The 26,303-nt window shown below is 44.6% G+C and overlaps 1 protein-coding gene across 5 annotated transcripts in view; it reads right to left on the bottom strand.

Moving 5' to 3' along the window:
* samd12 (sterile alpha motif domain containing 12) overlaps window positions 1-26,303 on the bottom strand; it is a 151,429-nt gene that overhangs the window by 83,416 nt on the left and 41,710 nt on the right. For 3 of the 5 annotated variants that reach the window (XM_079522599.1, XM_079522598.1, XM_079522600.1), the window contains exons 3-4: window positions 23,793-23,922; window positions 672-812 (exon numbers count right to left, since the gene is read on the bottom strand). In XM_079522599.1, the coding sequence (XP_079378725.1) occupies window positions 672-812; window positions 23,793-23,922 (271 nt within the window). Of the gene's footprint in view, window positions 1-671; window positions 813-4,256; window positions 4,439-22,680; window positions 22,750-23,792; window positions 23,923-26,303 lie in introns of those variants that run through there. The other 2 variants (XM_079522601.1, XM_079522602.1) reach the window with 2 other exon arrangements.

The following is a 26,303-nucleotide window of genomic DNA, read 5'->3' as shown; positions in this document are numbered from 1 at the left end:
ATATCGAACAGCCCTAATACACAGTAAATATCCTCAGTGTGAATCCATCCATCCATCATAAATGACATGTAGCTTGCAGAGTTAGTTCAGTCAGTTACACTCGAGGGAATTCATGCTGTACTCAAAGGCGCATTCTATACTCAAGGGGTTAACATGCTGAATTTCTATGTGGGTGTATAAGTGCGTGCAAGTCCCACACGTCATTCGCTGATGTGGCAGTCATCTGACCAATTGGGCGGGCTACTTAAGCTCACCAGTCTGCACGCTCTTCCTGCCTTCCTTCTGCTATGGTTCCCGGTTGTTATGTGATGTTTGCTCCCACCACCACCCCAGCACCACCGGTGGGCTCTGCTATTTATGTTCCCCATGGGGGGTTCATTGTATATCTATCTCCCTGCTCTTAATGTTTATGATGGTTAATCGTGCCGAGCAGGGAGTAAATGCAGCAGAGCCGAACGCCAAGATAAATATCATATGCACACTATTATTCTCATTCTATAATAAATATTGGTTAAATCTATTCCGTGAGTTGTCTGACTGAACTTGAGTGTGGGTGTACAAATATGAAACCAAATGTGGACCCATTCATTCATCTACCATCTACCGTGACTCCTTCATGAGTTCTACTGCTTAATGCCGTGTTTTTTTGCCGTCCAGGACGGCTCTGGTACCTTGCGTGAGGAGCTGAAGGGTCCGGACCTCCTCGCGGACGCGGAGCTGCAGGACCTGTTGCAGGATGTACTGTCTCTGGGCTTCCTGCATGATGCCCATTCTCTCCAGCTTCCTGTCCGTCAGTCTCATCAGAGCTCGCCCTGCAGGACAGACGGACACAGTGAGGGAGGGAAGCGAGTGAGTTTGTTCATTTAGTTTATTTCCATCATCATTATCAACAACAGTACTATGACGTTTACGCCATAACACTTACAAAATTCATTGTGAATGAACACACAAAAACATTCCGTCTTCACATTCCAAACTAGTTACATTGTTAGATAGATAGATAAATAGATACCTTTATTATTCCGCGGGGGGAAATCAGCCCCCCGCGTTCGTAAATAACGAACACTCAACAATATTCAATATCTACATTTACATTATTTATTTACACAATATTATTATTATTTTTTTTTTAATATTTGTATATAGACCCCTTGTACTATAGACTCTTGTCGCTGCTGACCCCTACTGGTTGGTAATAGTATTAGGGAGGGGGTAGGCAAGCATCTGTTTCCACCAGTGGTGAAGACAGACTTGAGTATAGGAAAAAATTGTGCTATTTTATCATGATCATTACTGAGCACCAATTATATGAAGATAGGTTGAAAAGTGGTGAAGTGGTCCTTTAAGGGCAGAAAGATGTAGACAAAGAATTTATGTCACCACAGGAAATGTATGAGGAAGGGTGGGCGCAGGCGCTTTCTCATGCACGCACGCACGCACGCACGCACGTACGCATGCTAGCACGCACGCACGCAGCAGCAGCAAGCGCTCGCCCACATGATGCAAGGACAGAAAAAATGCCCAATAAATCTTGTATTACATGCCCAAACCTACAATATTCCCTCAGTCGTACAAATCTCTTGATGCTGTCAAGTCCTGCACTGAATTATATATAAACTGGCTGTTGCTATTACATCGAACTGCTCTGATCTGATTTTTCTTCCCAGCAGGGCACACAATTCTCATCTTAACATAATAATTTGCATATCCCCTGAAACAAAAAAAAACCCTCTTGTGTCTCTCTCTTAATTTTCAACTCGTTTGAAATCCACTAATTTAATCTCCCAATCGTTTTCTGTAAACGGGATTTCTGCTGCTGATAAAAAGGAAAATGGAGAAGGGTCTAATTAACAATGCTTGTCACGGGGTGGCTTTGTAGAATGTAGGATAGAGAGGAGAAGATAAGAAGATAATTCATAGTAATTACTGTGCGTTAGGTCGGACCCCTGCCTGCAGATCCCCTTACTCCTTTGCCCCTTAATGAGGGCCCCAGTAGGCAGAGCCTCTGATTGGCTGACAGCCAATCACTCCTCATAGGCTAACGGGCCCATTAAACTCTTGTGGTTTATCGTCTCACAGCGGGGCTGCCACAGTCCGACGGCCACATGCTACCGTGTAGATCTCTCCTGCTTTCTCTCTGCCAGATGTTTCTCTGCCTCTAGCTCTCTTCCATTCTCCTGAAATATTTGCTCTCTCTCTCTCCAGTGGCGGAAAGTAACTAAGTACATTTACTTAAACCATTCAGGCCTGACGTCGAAATTAAAAAAAAACATGTTTTCTAAATCATGACAATTTTCTGAAAGATTTCAGGCACATTTTAACAATTTTAAAAAAATAGCAGACCTACAAGTTCATAGCGCGCCACTTGGTGGCGCGCTATGAGCTTGTAGATCTGCTATTTTTCAATAGCTAAATTATAACAATGTTTAAAACACCAAAAAGGGTTCCCGCCCAGAATGGGTTAAGTGCCAAATATTGTACTTTTAGTCCACTACAATTATTTGAAAACTTTTGTTGCTAATTACTTTTTAGTTTTTATTATTACAAAACATACATTAACCACTTCAGCCCTATATGCATTGTGGCCGTTTGAAAATAGCCGATCTACAAGCTCACATTGGGTCGCGATGAGACCCATTGCGACGCATTGTGAGCTAGTAGATCTGTTATTTTCAAAATATTTGTATACACTTGGAAACTTGAAATGGGACCTTCTGCATAGTGAGTACTTTCTACTTTTGGTACTAACCGGTAAGTACATTTTGAATTCTGGACTTTTACTTGTAACGGAATAGTTCGACAATGCTGTATTGATGATACTTTTACTTAAGTAAAAAAAACTGCACTTTTTTCACCACTGGTGCTCTCGCTCTCTCTCTCCCATATGTTTCTCTGCCTCTCTCTTCCTTTTTCGTGAAATATTTGTCAGTGCACTCTCTCTCTCTCTCCCTGGTGTCTGTGTCTGGTGTTATGGCGTGCTCCTGAGTCTCTCCTACACAGTGTCTCTCACAGTGAGGGTTCATTCTCCGGTTGCCTCGGCTCATTCCGTGACTCCATTTCTTGTCAGGAAAAAAAAGCCACTGAAGCCGTTAATGGCGTGAGATTAGAATCCAATTTTCATCCGTAAATTGGTATACTCACTCTTATTCAATGTGCCTCCTTATGAACGGCACAACACAGAATGACACACATTGTAATTTCATGCCTATTGACTTGTTTTGAAGATTTATTGTGGGCTCTTTGAGGACAGTGCCCCCCCATTCTACGTTGCGCATGCTGGCGCAGTACAAAGGGGAGCCGTTTGGAAAGCTAAGTACCCTTAAGTGTTAGAAGTACACTAGAGTTGACTGTGTTAGACCAATTTTCCTGCCGTTAACAAAAGAAGCACTTTACTCAGCACAAGTCCAGATGGGGGCAAAATGCCAAGCGTAGTTAAGATGCTCCGACGTGAAATGGCTTGATCATTCCCCATTACAAAAACACTGGGGAGCTAACTCCAGTCGCAAAGGCCCGGAAGTGAGGAAGAAAAGGAATATTAAATGGAAGGACTGAGATACAGGGATTAGTAGTGAGGAGTTGGGCAGGAAAAAAGAGACAGAGGGAAATAGGGAGTGAAAAGAAAAAGGAGAAACGATGAGCATTAGAAGAGACAAGATACAGTCTGGCAGAGACAACCACTGTGCACACAAAGCATGCTGTTATGGCTCTATAAATATTGACCAACCATCACTTGGCACCTCATCATGTAACCAAAGATAGATCGGCATGGCAACAGAGGCTCACATTCTCCACGCTTCGATAATAACCATCTTTAATAATAACAACACACACAGTGTGTGAGAGAGAGAGAGAGAGAGAGAGAGAGAGAGAGAGAGAGAGAGAGAGAGAGAGAGAGAGAGAGACACACACACACACACACACACACACACACAGTTCAAGGCTTCTTTATTGATCTTTGTTTAGTGCCACTCCAAAAGAACATTTGGCCTCATTAATCCAAAACATGATCACATTTAAATAGCAAATAGAGCAGCAATTCTGGGGGCGAACATTCAGTGAAAATAGCAGTTTTTGCCGTAGATAGTGTTGAGCACTAAAAGGGGGAGGCCAATTACAGACCCCCCTGGGGGACTCAGTCAACTAGGTATATACGTGGTTAAACCCCCCCCTTTCCCCTCTACTGTACATTTCATTCACCATGTGATTCTTGGCCAACACCATTTCTAAGCATGTCATAGAGATAGGGATAAATCACTGACAAGATCTTCAAACAGCTAATGGAAGGTATGAGTATAGTGTAGGTGTGGGCAGTGTGGTGAAAGATGGGAGGCATGCTGACGATTTGTGAACAAGCTGCCAGGTTCTTGGCAGGTGGTACCAACGCGCTAGTCCTTCTGGTCGGTAGGCAGCAGAGCGATACCAGTGGGATGGAACGCCTCTGTAAGGAAGCCAAGATTTGTACTCTTTATATGCCAGGCATGGCCAGCTCGAAGAGCATTGCGTTGCATCACAATCGGTGTTGCGTCAATCTGACGTTCCACCTGCTCCACAGGGTACGTTCAGATACATTTTTTTCTCATCAGGAGAGACACGATATCCATTCATTATGCTTAATGCGTCCACATAGAGTGCTGCTTGTGGTTTAAATAAATGCATTTTTAAGTCACACCGAGCTGAACACAGAATATTATTAACAGCCGGCAAGCAAAGGACAGTAGCCTAATAACTATAAGAACATTATTAATCGGTATAGATGGCAGTAGCACCGCAAGAATTGTACAAAATCAAATCATGTTCATTGTTAAATTAACTCCCTTAGTGGACCTGTAGTGTAAGTTTAACTCAGAGAATGTACAAATGGAACGAAAATAATGGCTCCTTCAATTTGGTTCCAATTTTACACTCAAGAGTTTTTGCAAAAACAAACAAAGTATTCGTATATCTTTCAGATGCAGATGCAGGTGCGTTGGACAGTGACAAATGAAGACAATCATGAACAAACATTCAAAGACCTGAAAAGGCCTTAATGTCTCAAACTCAGGCTTCAGAGGGTTTAATATTTGGAATTATTTGCCTTTACATCTAGTTATCTTCTCACCAATTCAAGTAAGGTTCTAAAATCACTTAACCACCACATACTTTCCATATGGTCTGCCAAATTAACCTGGGTGCATTCAATATTTTCCCTAGAGGTTTACTGTCTTGTGATATAAACTTTTACTATTGTGATATGCTCTTGCTGTTTTCTTTTCTTGTTATATTGTCCATATTGATTTTTTCTAATGTCTAATGTTTTATTTGTAATAGATCTGAATATTCAACGTTGATTTGTATCCTTATCCTATGAATGTACACATATTTCTGGAGAAACTCTGGTTTGAAACACACAGGACAGGATTCAGAATTCGGCTTTGGGACCAATTATTTCAGGAATTCCAGGATTCATGAAGTGAATGAAGATTCGGGCATCAATACTTTATTACCATTTCAATGAGACATTGATTGGAATTTGATTTAGTGCGAGCTCAGTGGACACGACAATACAATAGTATATAATATAGTATAAAAAATGAAAACGCTGGTGCATTAAAAAATAAAATCCCAAACAAGTTCAGTTAATGTTCTGAACTAATGATGAGAGGTTAACTCTGTCAGGATACTGTAGCCTATACTGTAAGCTGTGGGTAGTTTTGTTCTTAATGCTTTGTAATCTTTTTCCTGAAGGAAGTGGAACAAAAAACACCTGTCCCTGATTATCTTCAGACCCGTCCTTAGAATGCAGGTGTTATGAATATCACAGATGCTTGGCAGATCCTGATTATTTTTATTTTTTTTATGCCGCCTTTACTACCTTATTTAGGTCCTTCTTGTGTCAGCTGAGCAGTTGCCAGTTTCCATACCAAACTGTGATAGAGGATGTGAGTCACTCGTTTCTAGCTTGAATCGTGCGTTCCGTGATTCTAAATCATCACTCGCTGAGTCGCTACTCAGTCTGGACAGAGGCTGCTTGACTCGCATTTCATAACATCAACTGTTACGTAGCCACGTTGTTGCTGATATGTCATCAGCCAGCGCCACTCTGTCCATGCTTCTCACTGTTAGAAGCTGTCCACTGTCTCACTGCAAAAAATAGCGCCGTTCGAGACGTGAGAGTAAATAAATAAAAAATCACACCCGTGTGAACCGAGTGGTGTAAGGTATTATATAGCCTGATCAGCTCTGATCTGACGTCATGTCTGACGTAATGAAATCACACCCGGGTGAACTGGGTGACCGTAGCAACCATGCTCATTTTTTGGTACGAACAGACAGACAGACAAACTAACAAAGCCAGTCGTAGGAGTGGTTTACACCACTCAAAAACGATGGTAAAAAGTAAACGATTCAGTAGTCCACTGTCAGATTCAGTAGTACAAAAACAATGATGGCTGTGTGGGGTGAGTTTAGTGAATGATAAGGGGACGTTGCAGGACAACAGCAGTACAGTGCGCATTGATACGTCAAACTGGTGTTTTTCCTCAACCCACACCACAGACCAATCAGAAGCCATGGTTCCATTCCATTTCAACCTTTCATATGTCCCGCCTACCAAGTTTGAGATTAGGAGACTGTCCAGACGGAGTTGCGAAGTCACATTTTCAGGTCCGTGGAATGCAGCAAATCAGGCTGGAACCCCAGGCTAACTGCCTTTGACACCTGAACCGTCTTGAGTTGTCTCAGAAAGAACAATCGATGGGCGATCTTTACAATAAGCCTTGCATTGAAACTCCATTTAAGACGAGAATAAATGATGGTCCCAAGGAATTTGCTGCCATTAACTCCTCATAGCCTACACCAGAAAAACAACAGATTTATACTTGGTTGCCATATCGCATGCCGAAAATAACTGATCTATACAGTACAAGCTTGTAGATCTGCTTTGGTCAGCATGCAACACTGGCCCGCAACCATGAAGTATAAATTAAGCATAATTCCTCTCTAACTCTCTCTGGTCTTTCTCAGCCCCACCAACACACAAATGCACTTCCTGTCTCTCTCTGACTCGCTCCTTCTCCATCGTTCTCCCCTGGCCTACACCCTCCCCACTGCAGTTCTGAGTCACTGGCTCCAAAAAAATCCCACCAATTTCCAAAAGCCATAATTAATACAGAAAGCAGTGTAGCATGGACACAAGCAGAAGAAGACACGGGTGTGTGTGTGTGTGTGTGGTGTGGGGGGGGGGGGGGGGGGGGAGATAAGAGCAGTGAAGAGATAATGGGGAGAAGTGGATGAAGAAGAGAGGGTAGAAATTATGCAAAAATGAAGTGAAGTGTAGACATATTCAGCGGGGTGGCGGGGGGGGACATGGTAAAATATGAATATGAGAGTCCCTTAACCCATTTTGAGCTGAGATCAGATTCTAAAAATGTCTTCTACATTCTGACAGTTTTCTGAAAAAGCTATGTTGCTATGTCATTCTGAGTCGTTCGATTTTTCAAAAATAGCAGATCTACAAGCTCATAGCGCGCCACTCGGTGGCGCGCTATGAGCTTGTAGATCTGCTATTTTTCAATAGCTAAAGCATAACATAATGCTAACACCAACAGGGGTTCCCGCCCAAAATGGATTAAAGGCAAACTGCTATAAACGTTTGGTGTAGATTCTACACTCTAGATGATATATTTGTCATTTATATCCAATGTAGATTGATTCTAAATATTTTTCCATACTGCTGCTGGTGACAGAATATTCACTGATACTTTGACTACATTTATATTCCTAGTCGGTTAATAGCTCAGCTCATGCAAATCACAGCCGGTTTATGTGCAGACGAAAAGAAACCAAAGTCTTTGGGTGCCGGTGGGAGTATGGCTGCAAAGCTGAAACTTAAAGGAATTGACGGAAGCTTAATTTGACTTAACTTTAATTTATTATGGATCCCCATCACCACATTAGCACTAATCATTCACAACAACATACTGTACTACAGATACAATACACAGACAGACAATGGCTCACATACAAAAGGTTATAAGAGATACATCTCAGAAGATCTTATTTCTACATCCGGTATATTACTAGTTAATAGTATAACATCTTTGTGCTAATCTGTATCCGTCCTGTGTTTCTGCAGTGCTGCTATATGACGACTGAATTTCCCTCATGGGATCAATACAGGTCTATTATGTTGCGTACTACCCTTTCAGCCAATCGGGACACAGGGGCTCCGATCAACGGGTTTGTATTGTGGCAGTGCTTGAACGTTTTGGGGCGGTAGACTGTCTGTCTGACGCCCCAAAACAGACAGACTGACTGCCAGACCGACCGACCAGCAGAGTGTCTTACTGTATACTAGCTGCTTGGTTGCAGCAGAAGAAATATAACAACCACTTAATGGTGTGCTGGGACCTTCTAGTGCGTTACTGTCACTTCCGTGGGTCAGTTCATTCAGTGGGTCGACTCACATAGAAACAGACATGACAGAAAATCACTTGACACTAAGTCCTGGCAGGCAGGCAGGCAGGCAGGCAGGCACGCGTCAAAGAAATCTATGCGTTTATGCGCCGCGTAAACGTTCGTTCTGGCACGAATGGAGCCCCATACACACGCAAACGTGCAGACACAGACAGACAGACAGACAGACAGACAGACAGACCTTCCCACACATACTGCTACAGTACTACTGCCTACTTCCCAGCACTATCATGACTGAGTTGTAAGTAAGCTACTTCTGATACTGTGTGTGTGTGTGTGTGTGTGTGTGTGTGTGTGTGTGTGTGTGTAATCATTTCATCTCCTCTCTATGATAGGAACAAAGCCCCCCTTCTCGCTCGCCTCCACGCGCTTATCTTTGGCCAATTGACTTGAGAAAATAATTTAATGTACTTTAGCCTATTTCGCTTGTACAATATTGATTGGATTTGAATTCCACTCCCACCCTCTCACCCAGTGTTTCACTTCTCACATTGATGGCCTTTTCCAAGGCAGGGGCTCCCACAGAGCCGTGTGCTTGACTCACTGCTTACCAAGCTATGAACACCTACGATGTCTCCTCATCACCTTTTTACCTTCATCCACTCTCTCCCTTCCCTTTTTTGAACGCCTTCAGAATACTCAACACATCCACATAACATTAGGTGGATACTGCATGTGTTTCACTCATGGATGACATTCCACTCTGTCCACCATTCTGGGCAGGAACCCCTTTTGGTGTTTTAGCATTATGTTATGCTTTAGATATTGAAAAATAGCAGATCTACAAGCTCATATCGCGGCACCGAGTGGCGCGCTACGAGCTTGTAGATCTGCTATCTTTTGAAAAATCGTATATTCTTTCAGAGCGAACATTTTTAACTCAAAACTTTGCTTCTGGGGGTGGTCCCTGGAACAACATATTTTCAGATGGGGGTCGGCAGCCAATTACATATAATTTTGGGGGTCCTTGACATTTGACAAAATGTTTGAGAACCACTGACATACTGTAGAAACATGTTTTTTTTCAGAAAACTGTCAGGATTTAGAAGACATTTGTAGAATCGTCCTCAGGTCTAAACGGGTTAACGTTTCACAGATAATACAATTCAGAAGCGTCGGTTGAAGCAGTGATACAGAGGGTTGAAGCAGTGATACAGAGGGTTGAAGCAGTGATACAGAGGGTTGAAGCAGTGATACAGAGGGTTGAAGCAGTGATACAGAGGGTTGAAGCAGTGATACAGAGGGTTGAAGCAGTGATACAGAGGGTTGAAGCAGTGATACAGAGGGTTGAAGCGGTGATACAGAGGGTTGAAGCAGTGATACAGAGGGTTGAAGCAGTGATACAGAGGGTTGAAGCAGTGATACAGAGGGTTGAAGCAGTGATACAGAGGGTTGAAGCGGTGATACAGAGGGTTGAAGCAGTGATACAGAGGGTTGAAGCAGTGATACAGAGGGTTGAAGCAGTGATACAGAGGGTGTAATCTCAGAACCGTCGGTTGAAGCAGTGATACAGAGGGTGTAATCTCAGAACCGTCGGTTGAAGCAGTGATACAGAGGGTGTAATCTCAGAACCGTCGGTTGAAGCAGTGATACAGAGGGTGTAATCTCAGAACCGTCGGGTGAAGCAGTGATACAGAGGGTGTAATCTCAGAACCATCGGGTGAAGCAGTGATACAGAGGGTGTAATCTCAGAACCGTCGGGTGAAGCAGTGATACAGAGGGTGTAATCTCAACCGTCGGTTGAAGCAGTGATACAGAGGGTGTAATCTCAGAACCGTCGGTTGAAGCAGTGATACAGAGGGTGTAATCTCAGAACCGTCGGTTGAAGCAGTGATACAGAGGGTGTAATCTCAGAACCGTCGGTTGAAGCAGTGATACAGAGGGTGTAATCTCAGAACCGTCGGTTGAAGCAGTGATACAGAGGGTGTAATCTCAGAACCGTCGGTTGAAGCAGTGATACAGAGGGTGTAATCTCAGAACCGTCGGTTGAAGCAGTGATACAGAGGGTGTAATCTCAGAACCGTCGGTTGAAGCAGTGATACAGAGGGTGTAATCTCAACCGTCGGTTGAAGCAGTGATACAGAGGGTGTAATCTCAACCGTCGGTTGAAGCAGTGATACAGAGGGTGTAATCTCAGAACCGTCGGTTGAAGCAGTGATACAGAGGGTGTAATCTCAGAACCGTCGGTTGAAGCAGTGATACAGAGGGTGTAATCTCAGAACCGTCGGTTGAAGCAGTGATACAGAGGGTGTAATCTCAGAACCGTCGGTTGAAGCAGTGATACAGAGGGTGTAATCTCAGAACCGTCGGTTGAAGCAGTGATACAGAGGGTGTAATCTCAGAACCGTCGGTTGAAGCAGTGATACAGAGGGTGTAATCTCAGAACCGTCGGTTGAAGCAGTGATACAGAGGGTGTAATCTCAGAACCGTCGGTTGAAGCAGTGATACAGAGGGTGTAATCTCAGAACCGTCGGTTGAAGCAGTGATACAGAGGGTGTCATCTCAGAACCGTCGGTTGAAGCAGTGATACAGAGGGTGTCATCTCAGAACCGTCGGTTGAAGCAGTGATACAGAGGGTGTCATCTCAGAACCGTCGGTTGAAGCAGTGATACAGAGGGTTGAAGCAGTGATACAGAGGGTGTAATCTCAGAACCGTCGGTTGAAGCAGTGATACAGAGGGTTGAAGCAGTGATACAGAGGGTGTCATCTCAGAACCGTCGGTTGAAGCAGTGATACAGAGGGTTGAAGCAGTGATACAGAGGGTGTCATCTCAGAACCGTCGGTTGAAGCAGTGATACAGAGGGTTGAAGCAGTGATACAGAGGGTTGAAGCAGTGATACAGAGGGTTGAAGCAGTGATACAGAGGGTTGAAGCAGTGATACAGAGGGTTGAAGCAGTGATACAGAGGGTTGAAGCAGTGATACAGAGGGTTGAAGCAGTGATACAGAGGGTGTAATCTCAAATAGTTGTGTCTCTGTCCAGTTTCTCCAGCGTTATTCACAGTATAAATTGGACTAGGAAAACTCACCTAGATTGATAGACAAGGAAGTCAATACTTCAGAAACTGATAGTGGTGTATACTTAATACTTACTTAGCCCTACACAGTTGAATCCTCTATGTATTTGATGTTATCTTTTCCATTTAGCTGAGAAATACATAGACGACAACGCAAGGCCAGATCCCAATACTCACCTCCTCCGTCCTCCAGCATGGTGGTGTTACATTGGAGTTGGTGACCTGCTGACTTGTGGACTTCAAACATAAAAGTCAAAATCACTGCTGTTTGTTCAATAACAAATTTTAAATTAGATGTATTTAGGCCACTTATTACAATGAGAAGTCTACGAGATGGTCAGATATTTCAGCAGGTCACCAATTTCACTGTAACACCAAGATATGGACAAAAAAAAAAAATTAACGGTACTGACAATGACTCTCATTCTATGTACTAGAGCGGTGCCCGTTGGGCACTGACCTACTTGGAACGATGCAAGTTGGAATTGCATGCCCCACCCAGTTATTACATGCACGAGCAGAGCGCGCAAGTACTGTTTTCGTCTGCGTATGTCGTGACTGGCTCGGCCAATCAGGGATTGTGAATTTAGGTGGTCACCTTGGCCAATCAGGGATTGTATATTGTTGGTGGCGTCGCTCGGCCAATCCAAGCAGGGATCACGTACACACGTACGTATGTTTACACACAGAGACATGGTGCATTTATATTAGGATATGCATGTTCACATTACTTGCACAGTTAGATATGTACAGTATATGCACATTACTGAGTGGTTAGTGAGCCCGCCTGGAGAGACAGAGCCCCTGGTTGTCCCAGGTACGATTCCAGGACAGGCCAGCAATGTGTCTATACGTGTCCCTGAACAAGATTTTTTTTAAATTTGTTTAGAGAGATATTTTTTGGGGGGCTTTTTCTGCCTTTATTTGATAGTTCACAGTACGTTGACAGGAAATGGGGGGAGAGAGATCGGGAGTGACACGCAGGAAAGGTCGTCGGGATCGGTAGTTGAACCCGCGACACGGATTAGCAGCCTAGGTGTCCGGACCGCTAGGCCGACCCGGGCCACCGAGCAAGACTCGGACCCAGCCTTACTCATCTGCGAAGAGAAAAGCCTGGTCACAAGCTATAAGGCAGAGAGTGCATAGCCGGAAGTGTTGGGCCGGAACATCCATTAAAAAGGGCATCTTTGAAAAACAAAGAAAAGGTCCTGCACATTGTCAGACACTTGCCAAAATGTTGCTCTTTATTGGGTCGGCGTTTCGGTCGATTAGACCTTCATCAAGACAGACAATACAGGGCACAATAACCACCAAACATTTATAGACCACAACCCCAGTGAGGAGGTCAGGGACCACAACCCCAGTGAGGAGGTCAGGGCCTTATAGACCACAACCCCAGTGAGGAGGTCAGGGCCGGAACATCCGTCATTTATAGACCACATCTATATAGAACATTTATAGACCACAACCCCAGTGAGGAGGTCAGGGCCGGAACATCCGTCATTTATAGACCACATCTATATAGAACATTTATAGACCACAACCCCAGTGAGGAGGTCAGGGCCGGAACATCTATATAGAACATTTATAGACCACAACCCCAGTGAGGAGGTCAGGGCCGGAACATATAGACCACAACCCCAGTGAGGAGGTCAGGGCCGGAACATCTATATAGAACATTTATAGACCACAACCCCAGTGAGGAGGTCAGGGCCGGAACATATAGACCACAACCCCAGTGAGGAGGTCAGGGCCGGAACATCTATATAGAACATTTATAGACCACAACCCCAGTGAGGTCAGGGCCTTATAGACCACAACCCCAGTGAGGAGGTCAGGGCCGGAACATCTATATAGAACATTTATAGACCACAACCCCAGTGAGGAGGTCAGGGCCGGAACATATAGACCACAACCCCAGTGAGGAGGTCAGGGCCGGAACATCTATATAGAACATTTATAGACCACAACCCCAGTGAGGAGGTCAGGGCCGGAACATCTATATAGAACATTTATAGACCACAACCCCAGTGAGGAGGTCAGGGCCTTATAGACCACAACCCCAGTGAGGAGGTCAGGGCCGGAACACATTTATAGACCACAACCCCAGTGAGGAGGTCAGGGCCGGAACACATTTATAGACCACAACCCCAGTGAGGAGGTCAGGGCCGGAACACATTTATAGACCACAACCCCAGTGAGGAGGTCAGGGCCGGAACACATTTATAGACCACAACCCCAGTGAGGAGGTCAGGGCCGGAACATCTATAGAACATTTATAGACCACAACCCCAGTGAGGAGGTCAGGGCCGGAACATAGAACATTTATAGACCACAACCCCAGTGAGGAGGTCAGGGCCGGAACATCTATAGAACATTTATAGACCACAACCCCAGTGAGGTGGTCAGGGCCGGAACATCTATAGACCACAACCCCAGTGAGGTGGTCAGGGCCGGAACATCTATAGACCACAACCCCAGTGAGGAGGTCAGGGCCGGAACATTTATAGACCACAACCCCAGTGAGGAGGTCAGGGCCGGAACATCTATAGACCACAACCCCAGTGAGGAGGTCAGGGCCGGAACATCAACCCCAGTGAGAAGGTCAGGGCCGGAACATCAACCCCAGTGAGGAGGTCAGGGCCGGAACATCAACCCCAGTGAGGAGGTCAGGGCCGGAACATCTATATAGAACATTTATAGACCACAACCCCAGTGAGGAGGTCAGGGCCGGAACATATAGACCACAACCCCAGTGAGGAGGTCAGGGCCGGAACATCAACCACAGTGAGGAGGTCAGGGCCGGAACATCAACCACAGTGAGGAGGTCAGGGCCGGAACATCAACCCCAGTGAGGAGGTCAGGGCCGGAACATCCGTCAGATGGATTTCCCCCGGATACGATATTTTTCGACTAATCACAACACTTGTTCAATCTAAACAGATTTGTACTTCTGCCAAATTCCAGCAATGCACTCTACAGCGTAGGTCTACAGTAACAAAAATAACTATTCTATTCTACCTGCACAGTTAGATATGTACATACAAATTACTTGCACAGTTAGATATGTATGCATATGCATATTACCTCCAGGCTTCTGGAACAGCTGCATATTGATAAGCTAATGTGCCTTACATTTGTTTCTCACTGTATATTTTTTATTATTTCTTCTCATACTTGAGTCCCAACAACATTCTTCTAACACTGTCATACTGGAGTAGGAGAGGAGGCATTTGGGTATCGTTATCTGGCTATAGGTTGTGGTTTTTAAAACAATATTGATCTCCTCATATCAGAACAATGGCTGATTTTCCACCTACAGTATAGACCATACTGTAGGAGGAACATCAGCCAGGTGTCCATGTAGCACTCAGGATTTTTCTGTGTACTCTTCTGAACTAACCATCCATCCATCCATCCATCTTCAACCACCTATCCGTAGTCGGGTCGCGGGGGCAACAGTTCCACCAGAGTGCTCCAGACTTCCCTCTCCAGAGCAACATTAGTGACTTCCTCCTGGGGGATCCCGAGACGTTCCAAGGCCAGTGAGTCGAGGAAACACATCTTCTGAACTAGAACCAGGGAAAGTTATTTATTCACCACATCCTCGCCAGAGGAATTTGTGTGAAAACGTGCTCCACCTGTCAGTTGTTTAGACACTCTGTGTGCTTCCTTCATTTCATGTTTCTTGTACTGCAGTTTGCCATTTTTACCGGCGGTTTCTCTCGATGCCATATCATCCAACAGCTTGAATTCCATCAGAGAGTCAGGCTGCACTGTGGCACTGTTAATGTATCAACAACTGCAGACTGGAGCAGACCTATAAATTTGGTGGTTCACAGGAACACACACACACACACACACACACACACACACACACACACACACACACACACACACACACACACACACACACACACACACACACACACACACACACACACACACACACACACACACACACACACACACACACACACACACACACACACACACACACACACACACACACACACTCTCCCAGGGAATTAGATTAATGAGTGGTGGGACAGCAGGCCTCCCTCGGTGTTGGGCTGAGGGCAGATTAATCTACAGCTATGGTCTGGCACAGTCAACCACAGCTTTGATGAATGGGAGAACCTATTGCGCACATGCACACACATGCACCACACATGCACCACACACACACACACACACACACACACACACACACACACACACACACACACACACACACACACACACACACACACACACACACACACACACACACACACACACACACACACACACACACACACACACACTGGATGTGAAAGTGCAAAATGGTAAGTGTGCACTGAACACACACACACACACACACACGCGCGTGAGCACGCATGTACGCCCGCACACACCATTCTAAATCCAGCTGTGAGGACCATGGCTACGATAGAGGACATTACTACGAAGGCAGCAGATTAACCTAGGCTCTCCTTTCCACTGTATAGCCCTTTTTCATAAGTGACATGTTCTGGGCATGCGTGCTGGGTGAACTGAGAATAGAAGGAACAGACTAGTATTCCAGCCACTATATGAATTCACCTCCCCAGGTGAATCTTCCATGATGGTCACACATATTTCAGTACTCCTGCGGCAGCTGTGTGTGTCTGTCAGTACTGTCCTCTGGGACAGTTGTCTCACCGAGCAGCATCTGGTTAGCCCATGGAGACCTGAGACCACATTCTACAAATATCTTCTAAATCATAACAGTTTTCTGAATGTTTCTATAACAGTGGTTCACAAACTATTTCATGTCAAGGACACCCAAAATTATATCCAATTGGCCGCCAACCCCCATCTGAAAATGTTGTTCGAGGGACCAACCCAGAAGCGAAGATACGAGGTAAAAACGTTTGCTGTGAAAGAATATATATTCAAAGATTTTTTTTACCCGTTTTCACGATTTTTCAAAAATAGCAGATATACAAGCTTGAGCTATGAGCTTGTAGAAAACAGCTAAAGTTTAAAATAATGCTTAAATTGGTTAAAAGCTATGGTGACACAAATGCGTTCCAGCTCTTAATGGGTTAGCTACCCACTCCCAACACGGCACCACAGTCACTCTGGCACAGAAACAGAAGCAACGTGAGATGCTCAACATAAAAGCTACACAAAAGCAAACCAAGCAAAAATCTTTGAGCCATGACGCAAGACACTCCCCTCAGTGCTCTACAGGTGAGCCGCTATCAAAAAACTATTCGCCGACGACAGCAAAAGAAAAAGGCCAGGGACGGATCAGAGTATAACTTATGAATACAAATCCTGAGAATGTAGCTACCCCCCCTATAAATCAAAGCAGATGTGAAATTTTAAACTCCTTAGATATTCAAGTTTAATATTTATAACTAGAATGTGAATGGTTAATTATCTATTATCAGCCACCTTAGCCACCTAGCAAAGTGCAGCCACTGAGCTCCTGTGATCAGATGCTAATGCTATTCCTGGCTGCAGAAGAAAAGGACAGTTATTATCTTGAAGATAACCTCACGACACCAGCAGGCTTTCAGCAGTACCTTCTATATGGAACATAAGAGCACGTCACCACCAGGCTTTCAGCAGTACCTATATGGAACATAAGAGCACGTCACCACCAGGCTTTCAGCAGTACCTATATGGAACATAAGAGCACGTCACCACCAGGCTTTCAGCAGTACCTATATGGAACATAAGAGCACGTCACCACCAGGCTTTCAGCAGTACCTATATGGAACATAAGAGCACGTCACCACCAGGCTTTCAGCAGTAGCTATATGGAACATAAGAGCACGTCACCACCAGGCTTTCAGCAGTACCTATATGGAACATAAGAGCACGTCACCACCAGGCTTTCAGCAGTACCTATATGGAACATAAGAGCACGTCACCACCAGGCTTTCAGCAGTAGCTATATGGAACATAAGAGCACATGCTCACACAAACCCTTTCTATATCCGCTCTAGATCCAGACTGGATCAGCAACCTGCAAAGCGACTTGATCACAGTCTTTGTTTATGTTTTTACGAGGTTTATCCTAAGCAATGGAGCCGGGCCACAGCAAGCTGGGGGACTAGGGCAGACTCAGTGAGGAATATGGAAAGAGAAGTGGGACACACACACACACACACACACACACACACACACACACACACACACACACACACACACACACACACACACACACACACACACACACACACACACACACACACACACACACACACACACACACACACACACACACACACACACACACACACACACACACACACACACACACACACACACACCAAGGTGCCTCAAAGCTTATTCTCTCCTCTCAGCAGCAGTATACCCCCATGCTGATTTCACTAGCACTGATCTATCTCCACTGTAGCTATCTGATCATTATACAGTGCCTCTCCTGGTTAGCCACCGCTAACAACCTGTGGACAGCGCAGCGGGGCGCTAACAGCACTGGGAGATCACTATGGATTATGGAGATCCGCTACAGAGATCACTGTGTGCAATCGCTGCGGGGATTACACGGCCCGTAAGCCCGCCATACAGTCAATCACGGCTTACTGTGGTCGTTACGAAAGGACTAGCAGGCTACGGTTTCAGATAACCAGCTGTCACAGCCTCACAGGTGCTTCCCATCACCTTGAATTAAGCTGTGACCAGACTGTGATCAAATCACAGTGTTGCATGAGCTAAGACTAGTAGGGTATGTCTAATATGGTCACTGAGGAATGTGTAGATAGCTAGACAGACCCATTATTGATCCTGGGGAAAAGCCAGTTGACGCATACTGTAGGAGCACCACACTGGCATGGAACACAGATACAGGTATGGGTAAAGAGATACAGTACACAAGTAATAACGAACAATAAGTGTGTGTGTGTGTGTGTGTGTGTGTGTGTGTGTGTGTGTGTGTGTGTGTGTGTGTGTGTGTGTGTGTGTGTGTGTGTGTGTGTGTGTGTGTGTGTTTTACAATGCAGGTAAGGTAACTGATTATGTTACAATGCTTCATACATTGGCCTCTGTATACACGAATAATATACTGATTCCCACAAATGTAGACACTTTCCTAACTGTTCACTATTGAACTAAAGCAGAAACAATATGTTCCATCCTGTTGGGATATTTTCCATATTTGACATAAAAGATACAATTGGTGAGTAAAAGCCACTTTGCAGCTGCAGCGTTGAAATCCATTCTTCCATATCCTCTGATTTGTCACAAAACCAAAGCATGTGTGAGTTTGTATGCAACATTTTAAACATACTGTATACGTATCTTAATTATTTCTCTGCTGCTAGCTATTAGCATGAATGAAGTTAAGCTGTGCCAACACTTTAAGAAAAGGGATTTGCCCGCCCCCCCACCCCACACACTCAACACACACACTTTGCTATCATTAGCGCCAGCGCACACCGTTTACCTGTCGTCAGAAACGTCGGGAGCAATGTCAGGAGCGATGCGGTACAAAGTCACAAATGACATCCGAACTTTGGATGGCAGAACCAAGGACAGCTCTCCAAAATTCCGACTTATGGAGGTTTGAAAATCCTGCTTGTAACCGAGGTAAATGGACTTAAGATTTAGCCCATAGCTGGTGGTGACGGGGCGTTGCCATAGCAACCGGATCAATGTTAAGTGCTGGGATCAAACTATAACATTTTATTGATACAATTTACTAATTATTGATTGCATAGTCAATATTGTTGGTTCTATAGACTATGATGACCATCAATAATTAACTAAAATGCACATCAAAACAATAAGTCTCTTTTATCCTCTGACAGAGGATATACTGTACATTATAATAAAATTATATTACGGTATTGGATTTTTATAGAATTCATAACTAGTGTTGAGTCGAGGCCATTCAAAGATTGGACAGTCTGTTGTAATTGTTTAACTGCACTGATGTATACTGTATTTCCCAGCAGCCACATTCTAAACATCCCATTATAATAATCTAATCAAAATATAATATGCCAGAGAGTAGCTACAGTGTATCAGTGGCATCACCTTGCCAACAGCGTTATGCTCAAGTTATACTGTGTATGTCAAGTGATGGTGCCCTGTGGCCCAAATAGCTGATCTACAAACTTGCGTTGCGTTGCGACGCGGCCTATATTTGGTGGGGGACACGTCACCGTCCTCTGTAGGACAAAGTACAAATCAGTCTTTATACTAACCATGGCTCCATCCCGTCTGTCTGGAAGCTCAACGGCTCCCCAGACAGCTCATCAAATGAGAGCTGTTCAAGTGTCCTTTTCCGGAGAAGCACAAAACAATGGCCACCGGCGGAGTCGTTTCATGGCCCTGCAAGCTAATGGTTGCAGCCATGTGCCCCCCCCCCCCCCTCCACCATTTTGACGGTGCGCCCGTCCGCTCCTCGGTGACACATCAATGCGGCAGTGATGGAGGTCACTCCGCGTTAACGCCTGCGGGACTCCTCGTCCCATCTCTCAAGTGCTGTTTTGGGGCCTATCGCCCGGTGTCATGGGCTGGTTTAAAAATGGCATTTTTCACCTTTCATCCTTCCATGGGCTCATCAAATATACATTTGCTAACCCTTTTGAGACCAGGGCCACAAAGAGGAACACGTCCAGAGCTACACAAGGCTGCTGTGATTTTCTTACTGGAGAGATGATGGATCTCTGGCACCCAGGGTGGGGTGGGGTGGGGGGTTGGGGGGTGGATGGATGTGGGGAGGTGGGTTAGCACAGACCTTTAAAGGTCTGAACCGCCGTACTGTGAACTGCTGGATACAGGCTGCCCTTCATTAAACCGCTAATATTACAGGCTATTAATTATTCAGAGTAAGGCCTTATAACACCATACATCAACGGATATTATGGGGGCTGAGCTTTCCATTTATTCCTTCGGAGTGGTCTTCTAGAATGGATGGAGGGTTCCGAGTACCCCGGTCCCTATTCGCACGTTGCCATTTTCATTTGCACTATAATCCTGAGACCTGCCTGTTTTTTGTTTTTTTTAACAAATTGGCCAAATGGCAGAATCACTTGGCTTGGTTGCTGAGAGACTGGCTTGCTGGCTAGTTGACAGGCTTGTAGCTACAGCTGCATCTAATTCTCATCTCTGTATGCCTGCAGAGAGTCGATTGAATTTCCATGTTCTAATTCAATTTCTTCTTCCATGACAGAAAAGTATAATTCAACTGTCACATAACCCCTCTTGTTTCTGTTGTATTATACTGTATATACCAGCACACCTTTTCTGCACTGGTTCCACTTGAGGTGATTGTGAATTGTGTTCTCAACTCATTTGCAATGCCGCAATCTTCCTGTGCAAAAGGAGTTTTGCCTTTTGTAATTGTGTGCAGGATTACGGACTAATATCTAATTACGCCTTAATATGCTTTAATGCATTTTTAATGACAGCTTGGTGTTAAAGTCAGGCTCTGGGCTGTCTCCGCGGGGACTGAGGAGGTGAGGAAAGTGACGGGGTGGGCTGAGAGGGAGGGTGTTTCTTGGCAGCATAGGCTAGTGGGAAAGGATAGGAAACATTGATTTCTCTGGCTGGAGGTTAGGGGGGCGGGGGGGGCTGGCAGAGAGGCGACTGCTGCATACTGAGGCCATTCAAAGTTTAAAGCCCGATTTATACCTCGTCACACAACGGTGTCGCATGACAAAAATAGATCATCTACCAGCGAACGGCGCGTCGCATCACGCCGCGTTGTGAGCCTGTAGATCGGCTATTTTCGGCTATAAATTAAGCAGACGTACTGTACTGTACAGCCCCCAGTCGTACAGTAGTAAAAAGAGAGTGCATCTCCCTCTCTGCCATCTCTGACAATTAAGATGGCTGTTTGAATTATGATCTGAAATAGAGACTGTTTATTGATTCACTACTACTTCAAAGTACTGTGATGTGGCCAAGACAAAGTAGAATGGAGTGCTATTGGTAGCAGGAAAAAGAGTATTCTGTTATGGATGGAACGGACAGGAACGGACACAGTAGAGGAATCCTATGGCCCAGGGAAGACCAACAGCTGTGAATCAAAAACACAAGTCTTATCTACCGGCAATGGCGTGCACGCACGCACGCACACACACACGCAGCCGATTGCACGCAAGCATACAGTTTTCCACTTTCTGAGAGTCCCATCTAGAGCATGACAAGCACATTGAATAAATAGATATTCACTGATGTATGCCTGTGTGCATTCATAAATGTATTCATACTCTGTATGTTTGTGTACACATGATTGTTTTCCACCACAATATTCCATTCATCATTTGTTTCCCTTGTTTATTCTATTAGAGTGGAAGAGCAGAGAAAAGAGCTGCATGATATTTCAAAGATTGATTGCGATGCAAATTGCAGAGTGAGGGAGCCCAATTGGTATGGCTTGGCCTGTTTTAATTGCATTCTGTTAATTAATGCTTGATGCGACGACAAACTGAATTACTCGCATGTTTTTTGCATGTCATTATCTCCTAATTGGGGTTGTAGTGTCTGTGTGTTTTTGCGCGAGGGCGTGCGCGTGCGTTTAGTTAACCCATTCTGCACTATTACTATCCTTGTAACACCACCACACCTCAATAACAAACACAGGTCATTAAGTTAATACTTCATTAGGAGGCTGGGTTGCTGTTTTTCCATTGCTGAAAGGCTAATAAGAGAGAACCTAATTTATTTACAGACTACAGAAGAATACATTAGGCTCATCAGGTACACTAAAGTGTTTTTCAAGTCATATTAATTTTGCTTACATACATCCCTCACGAGGGAAGGTTTTGCCAAATGCATGACAGGATGACACAGGCTCATCTGCTGCTGTTCTTGACATGACTTCATTGCCTTGTCCTTCATCCAATTATATGCATTACATCACAAAGATATATGGGGGGGAGGGGGGCTGCATTTTCCAACCAGTATAATGATCATCATCGCCCGCTGAGCCATTCATCAGGCCAGCATAGTCAATGAGGATATTGGAAGCAGCAAATAAACATATTAATGGGCTCCGTCGTGCCCTGAGAGGTAGAACGCGAGGCAATTAGCCGCCGTCCCCTCGCTATGTGGCTGGAGAGTCGTTAGCAGCGCCAGGACTGACCTTGAATGGCCTCGTTAAAGAGGGATGATTGACGCGGTAACGGTTGTCAACGGTGACGGTGACAGGAGGCATGGAGGGACAGACGACGGACAGACGGGAAGGCTTTGTGGCGAGGCGGGCGGGCACGACAGCCGGAGGAGCACATCGGGTGCAGAGAGCACCTGGCTTTGCTATGAATGACTTCCAGCTGCACAGAGAGCATGAAATGACAATTATGGCTTCTTCTGTATTCAGTCAGAGGGGGAAGGCTATGGCACTCGGACTGGAGGGGCCGGCTGTATGACAGATCAGATCCGAGCTAAAAATGGACAGCGTTGCTTTAGGATGTTGGTGTGCATGGGCGACTTGTGACGATGGCTGTATTATACTCCTGCTCCCTAGTACGCATTCAGGCAGTATCTATATGCCTCACTGGACACACTGACTGAAAGCTGAATGTATAATTGGTGGGTGATAATATTATAATAGATGTTATTATCTGTGTTGGCATGATATGTGAGCTGCTGTTGTCCTGCAACCATGTCATTATGAATATGTATGCATGCCTTATTTTGAAAGGAGAAAAAGAATAAACCCGCACACTCATCTGCTCCAACGTAATGTATCGACGACGTTTCGAGCCCAGGCTCTTCATCGGGTCAAAACTCAACCAGTTTTGACCCGATGAAGAACCTTGGCTCGAAATGCCAATAAATGGTGGCACTAAAGGAAAGGTCATGGGGGTCACTCAATATGGCCGTTCTCCAGGGAGCATGAAATTACTCAACAAGTATCGCAGACAGTAGATTGTTTTTGCCAGGTGCTTGAAAAGCATCCTGGCCTACATGCACTACTACCTCTGGTAGCGACCGTAGTGGACACTTTTTCACGATTGGCTGCCTCGTCTCTAGGCTGCCTCTAAGCCAATGGGAGACTTACCCATAAAACCCATAGTCTGAACGGCATAAAACCCATACTCTGATCACCGCAACGTGAAGCCATATTGGCTGCATACTCTGAACGCTGCAACGTGAAGCCATGATCTGTGGTAGAGGCTGCAGCAGCGGCACACACTGATTATATACTGTAGATGTACATAAACGAGAGCTTTCTGCACCTGGCAGTTAGGACTCGTCATCCTTGTTTCTTTTTTGTGTGTTCAAGTGGGAATGTTGGCCTTTGGGTGGCACTAGAGTAAAGGAATGAATCCATCAATGTAGCCTAGTGTGTAGGTGCCTTGGCTGGTGGTACCTGTGATGTCGTGCTGTTTGAAGGAGTCACTGTAGATCTGGTGCTGGTTGGGACAGTGTTTCTTCAGCCATTTGCACACGTCCTGCTGGGTCCACAGGGCCACCGGCTTGGACAGCTTCACGTTCCCCGGCTGCAAGCAGACAAAGAAAACAACCACTCTTGAAGACATAATCTATTGAGGGGATACTATCTATTGATGTTTATTTACATCATCATAATCTATAGAAACTTGTATGATACAATCCATATTGACAGAAATAAGTATTTATGCCTTTCTTTGTGTTCCTACAATTCCCATGACTCAAGCTCGAAAGTGATGACGAAAATGACGTTCCACCACTTCAGGAAGTAGCCAGCGAAAGTATTGCGTAATAAGGCAGTGTTATGCTTACTGGACATGGTGGAAGTACACCAAGGCTGCAGAATGCGGCTATTATAACAGCCAGAATACTGAGGAAGATTTGTGGAAAATGTGGAATTATTTGGAGCATGCGTGTGCAAAGAGACCCCGGTCTAACACTCCGAACTCCATGGTGGTTGTCGTAGTAGGGATGTATCATGGGCAAGGATTGGCCTGGTACAAAGATACATTCTATAGCGCCATTACAGCAACTGATTCATATTCCTCATAGGAGGTCAAGATCGCCATTTTGTCATAAAAGCAAACACAATGTCATGGCCACTGAGGGTAGCAGCTAAAACAATGCAGTAGCAAATCAGAAAATTATCTCCAGTGACATCACTGGCGTCAATATTTCAGCACAACATTCAGAGACACACAGCAGACTACTGGAGGACGACTAGTTGGAGGAAACACATCGGTTTGAACACTGTTAAATTATAACAAAGAGTTTAGAAAATCAACCATAGTGAATGTAGAACTGCCATATTCTTTTTTGGCGGTACGGTTTCTCCCATACATCAAATGTGACCAGATCATTTGACTGAGGGGCTGCCATAAAGCAGCCTCCAACTTTTTACCAGAGGAGACTTTTTTATTTATTTTTATTTTGTATCCCTTTTTTGTGCCAAAGTGAGTTAATAGCACATAGACTCTTCACATACCAGAGCATGTCTGAAATAAATGTCAGAGCTGAAATCGACATGTAAATATGAAATAAATGCTTAAACGCTTAAACATGTAGCTAGGTGTAATGTTAGTCCACAGAAGAAAAAACAATATGTAAATTTGAAGCTATGATTCCCGGCTTTCATATGACATGAAACAAATAATAAATAAAAAAATTCAATGACTTAGCCTTGGTCACCAAAATGGTACGATGCAATATTATGGGTGCAGTGTTTTCTAAAATATATCAACCACTGTGTCATTAACACCGTGTCATTCCCTCCCGTTACCATAGGCGGGGTTGTGAGGCCAGTGCCAGTGTAATGCACAAAATAAGCAAAGAAGAAGATCCTCATCCGCCCGAGCCAGAAGTGATTGTCCTCCATAGCTGTAGTCTATAGCCTCACTGTACCAACGCGCGGTGGATACATTTTATTTTTTTTTCTTTTACGGATTAATGTTTTATAAACTCCCAAACATGGTACTTCGTCCCATTTTGAGCAGAAAAAGCACTAATAACTGCGTTCGCAGCCGCGTGCACGGAGGATTCGGATGTAGTACAAAAAAAGTACAAAAAAATTATAAAAAAGATTAATTAAGATGATATCAAACCTGAGATTTCTCGGATTGGCAAAGGAGGTATAAATGATTCAACCCGAGATTTGACAAATATTGCGTTAATATAGGCTGTTAAATGATCTGTGTGCATACTTGCTGCTCTTATCAGGGGATTATTGTGGTCATTTGCTTCTGATTGTGCACATGTCTATTCATGTCGCGTTTTAAGAGCTTGTACTGTTCTATCTGTCCAATCTATATTGGATATATCCGCTGTGGGACAGCCCGACATCCCTTCTGGGTTCAACAAAGTACCTATCTCACCCATTTTCTATTTAAGAAGACGTCTTGCCTCAGACTACGAGAGGATATGTTTCACACAGTGGGGAAAGTAGGATCTCTTCCTCCAGCCCATGGTCAATGTATGAGGAATTCAAATATTAATCTGTTTTTTTCCCCATGTTTTTGTCTTTTTTTCCTTTCTTCTCAATAAAACAAATAAGTGAAAACAAAAACAAAAAGATGTCTTGCTTCAGTCTCGAGGTAATGCAGAAATGTATGAACTAACCCAGACATTCATAGCATCCCAATATAAGTACAGTGTCTTGTGACCCAGTGAGGTAGTTGGGGAACATGATAGGGCCAAATAGTCAAGTATTCTGTAGCGCTAATCCAGCAGGACAAAAAACATGCCCTGTATTGATTAATCTATGTTAGGACTGCATGTAATGGTATACGCACATGCACACAGACACATGCGCACAAACACACACGCATACGGTACACACGCTATTGTATTCCTGTTACAATGAGTTAGAGCAGGCAGGCATGCTGCGTTGCAACTGGATCACTTTGACTTCAAAGCGTTCACAGTGCGTGCTTAT

This window comes from Electrona antarctica (genome assembly GCF_951216825.1).
Source record: "Electrona antarctica genome assembly, chromosome: 15".
Classification (NCBI taxonomy): domain Eukaryota; kingdom Metazoa; phylum Chordata; class Actinopteri; order Myctophiformes; family Myctophidae; genus Electrona; species Electrona antarctica.
The sequence above is the reverse complement of the archived record's forward strand: the minus strand, read 5'-3'. Positions and strand labels throughout refer to the sequence as shown.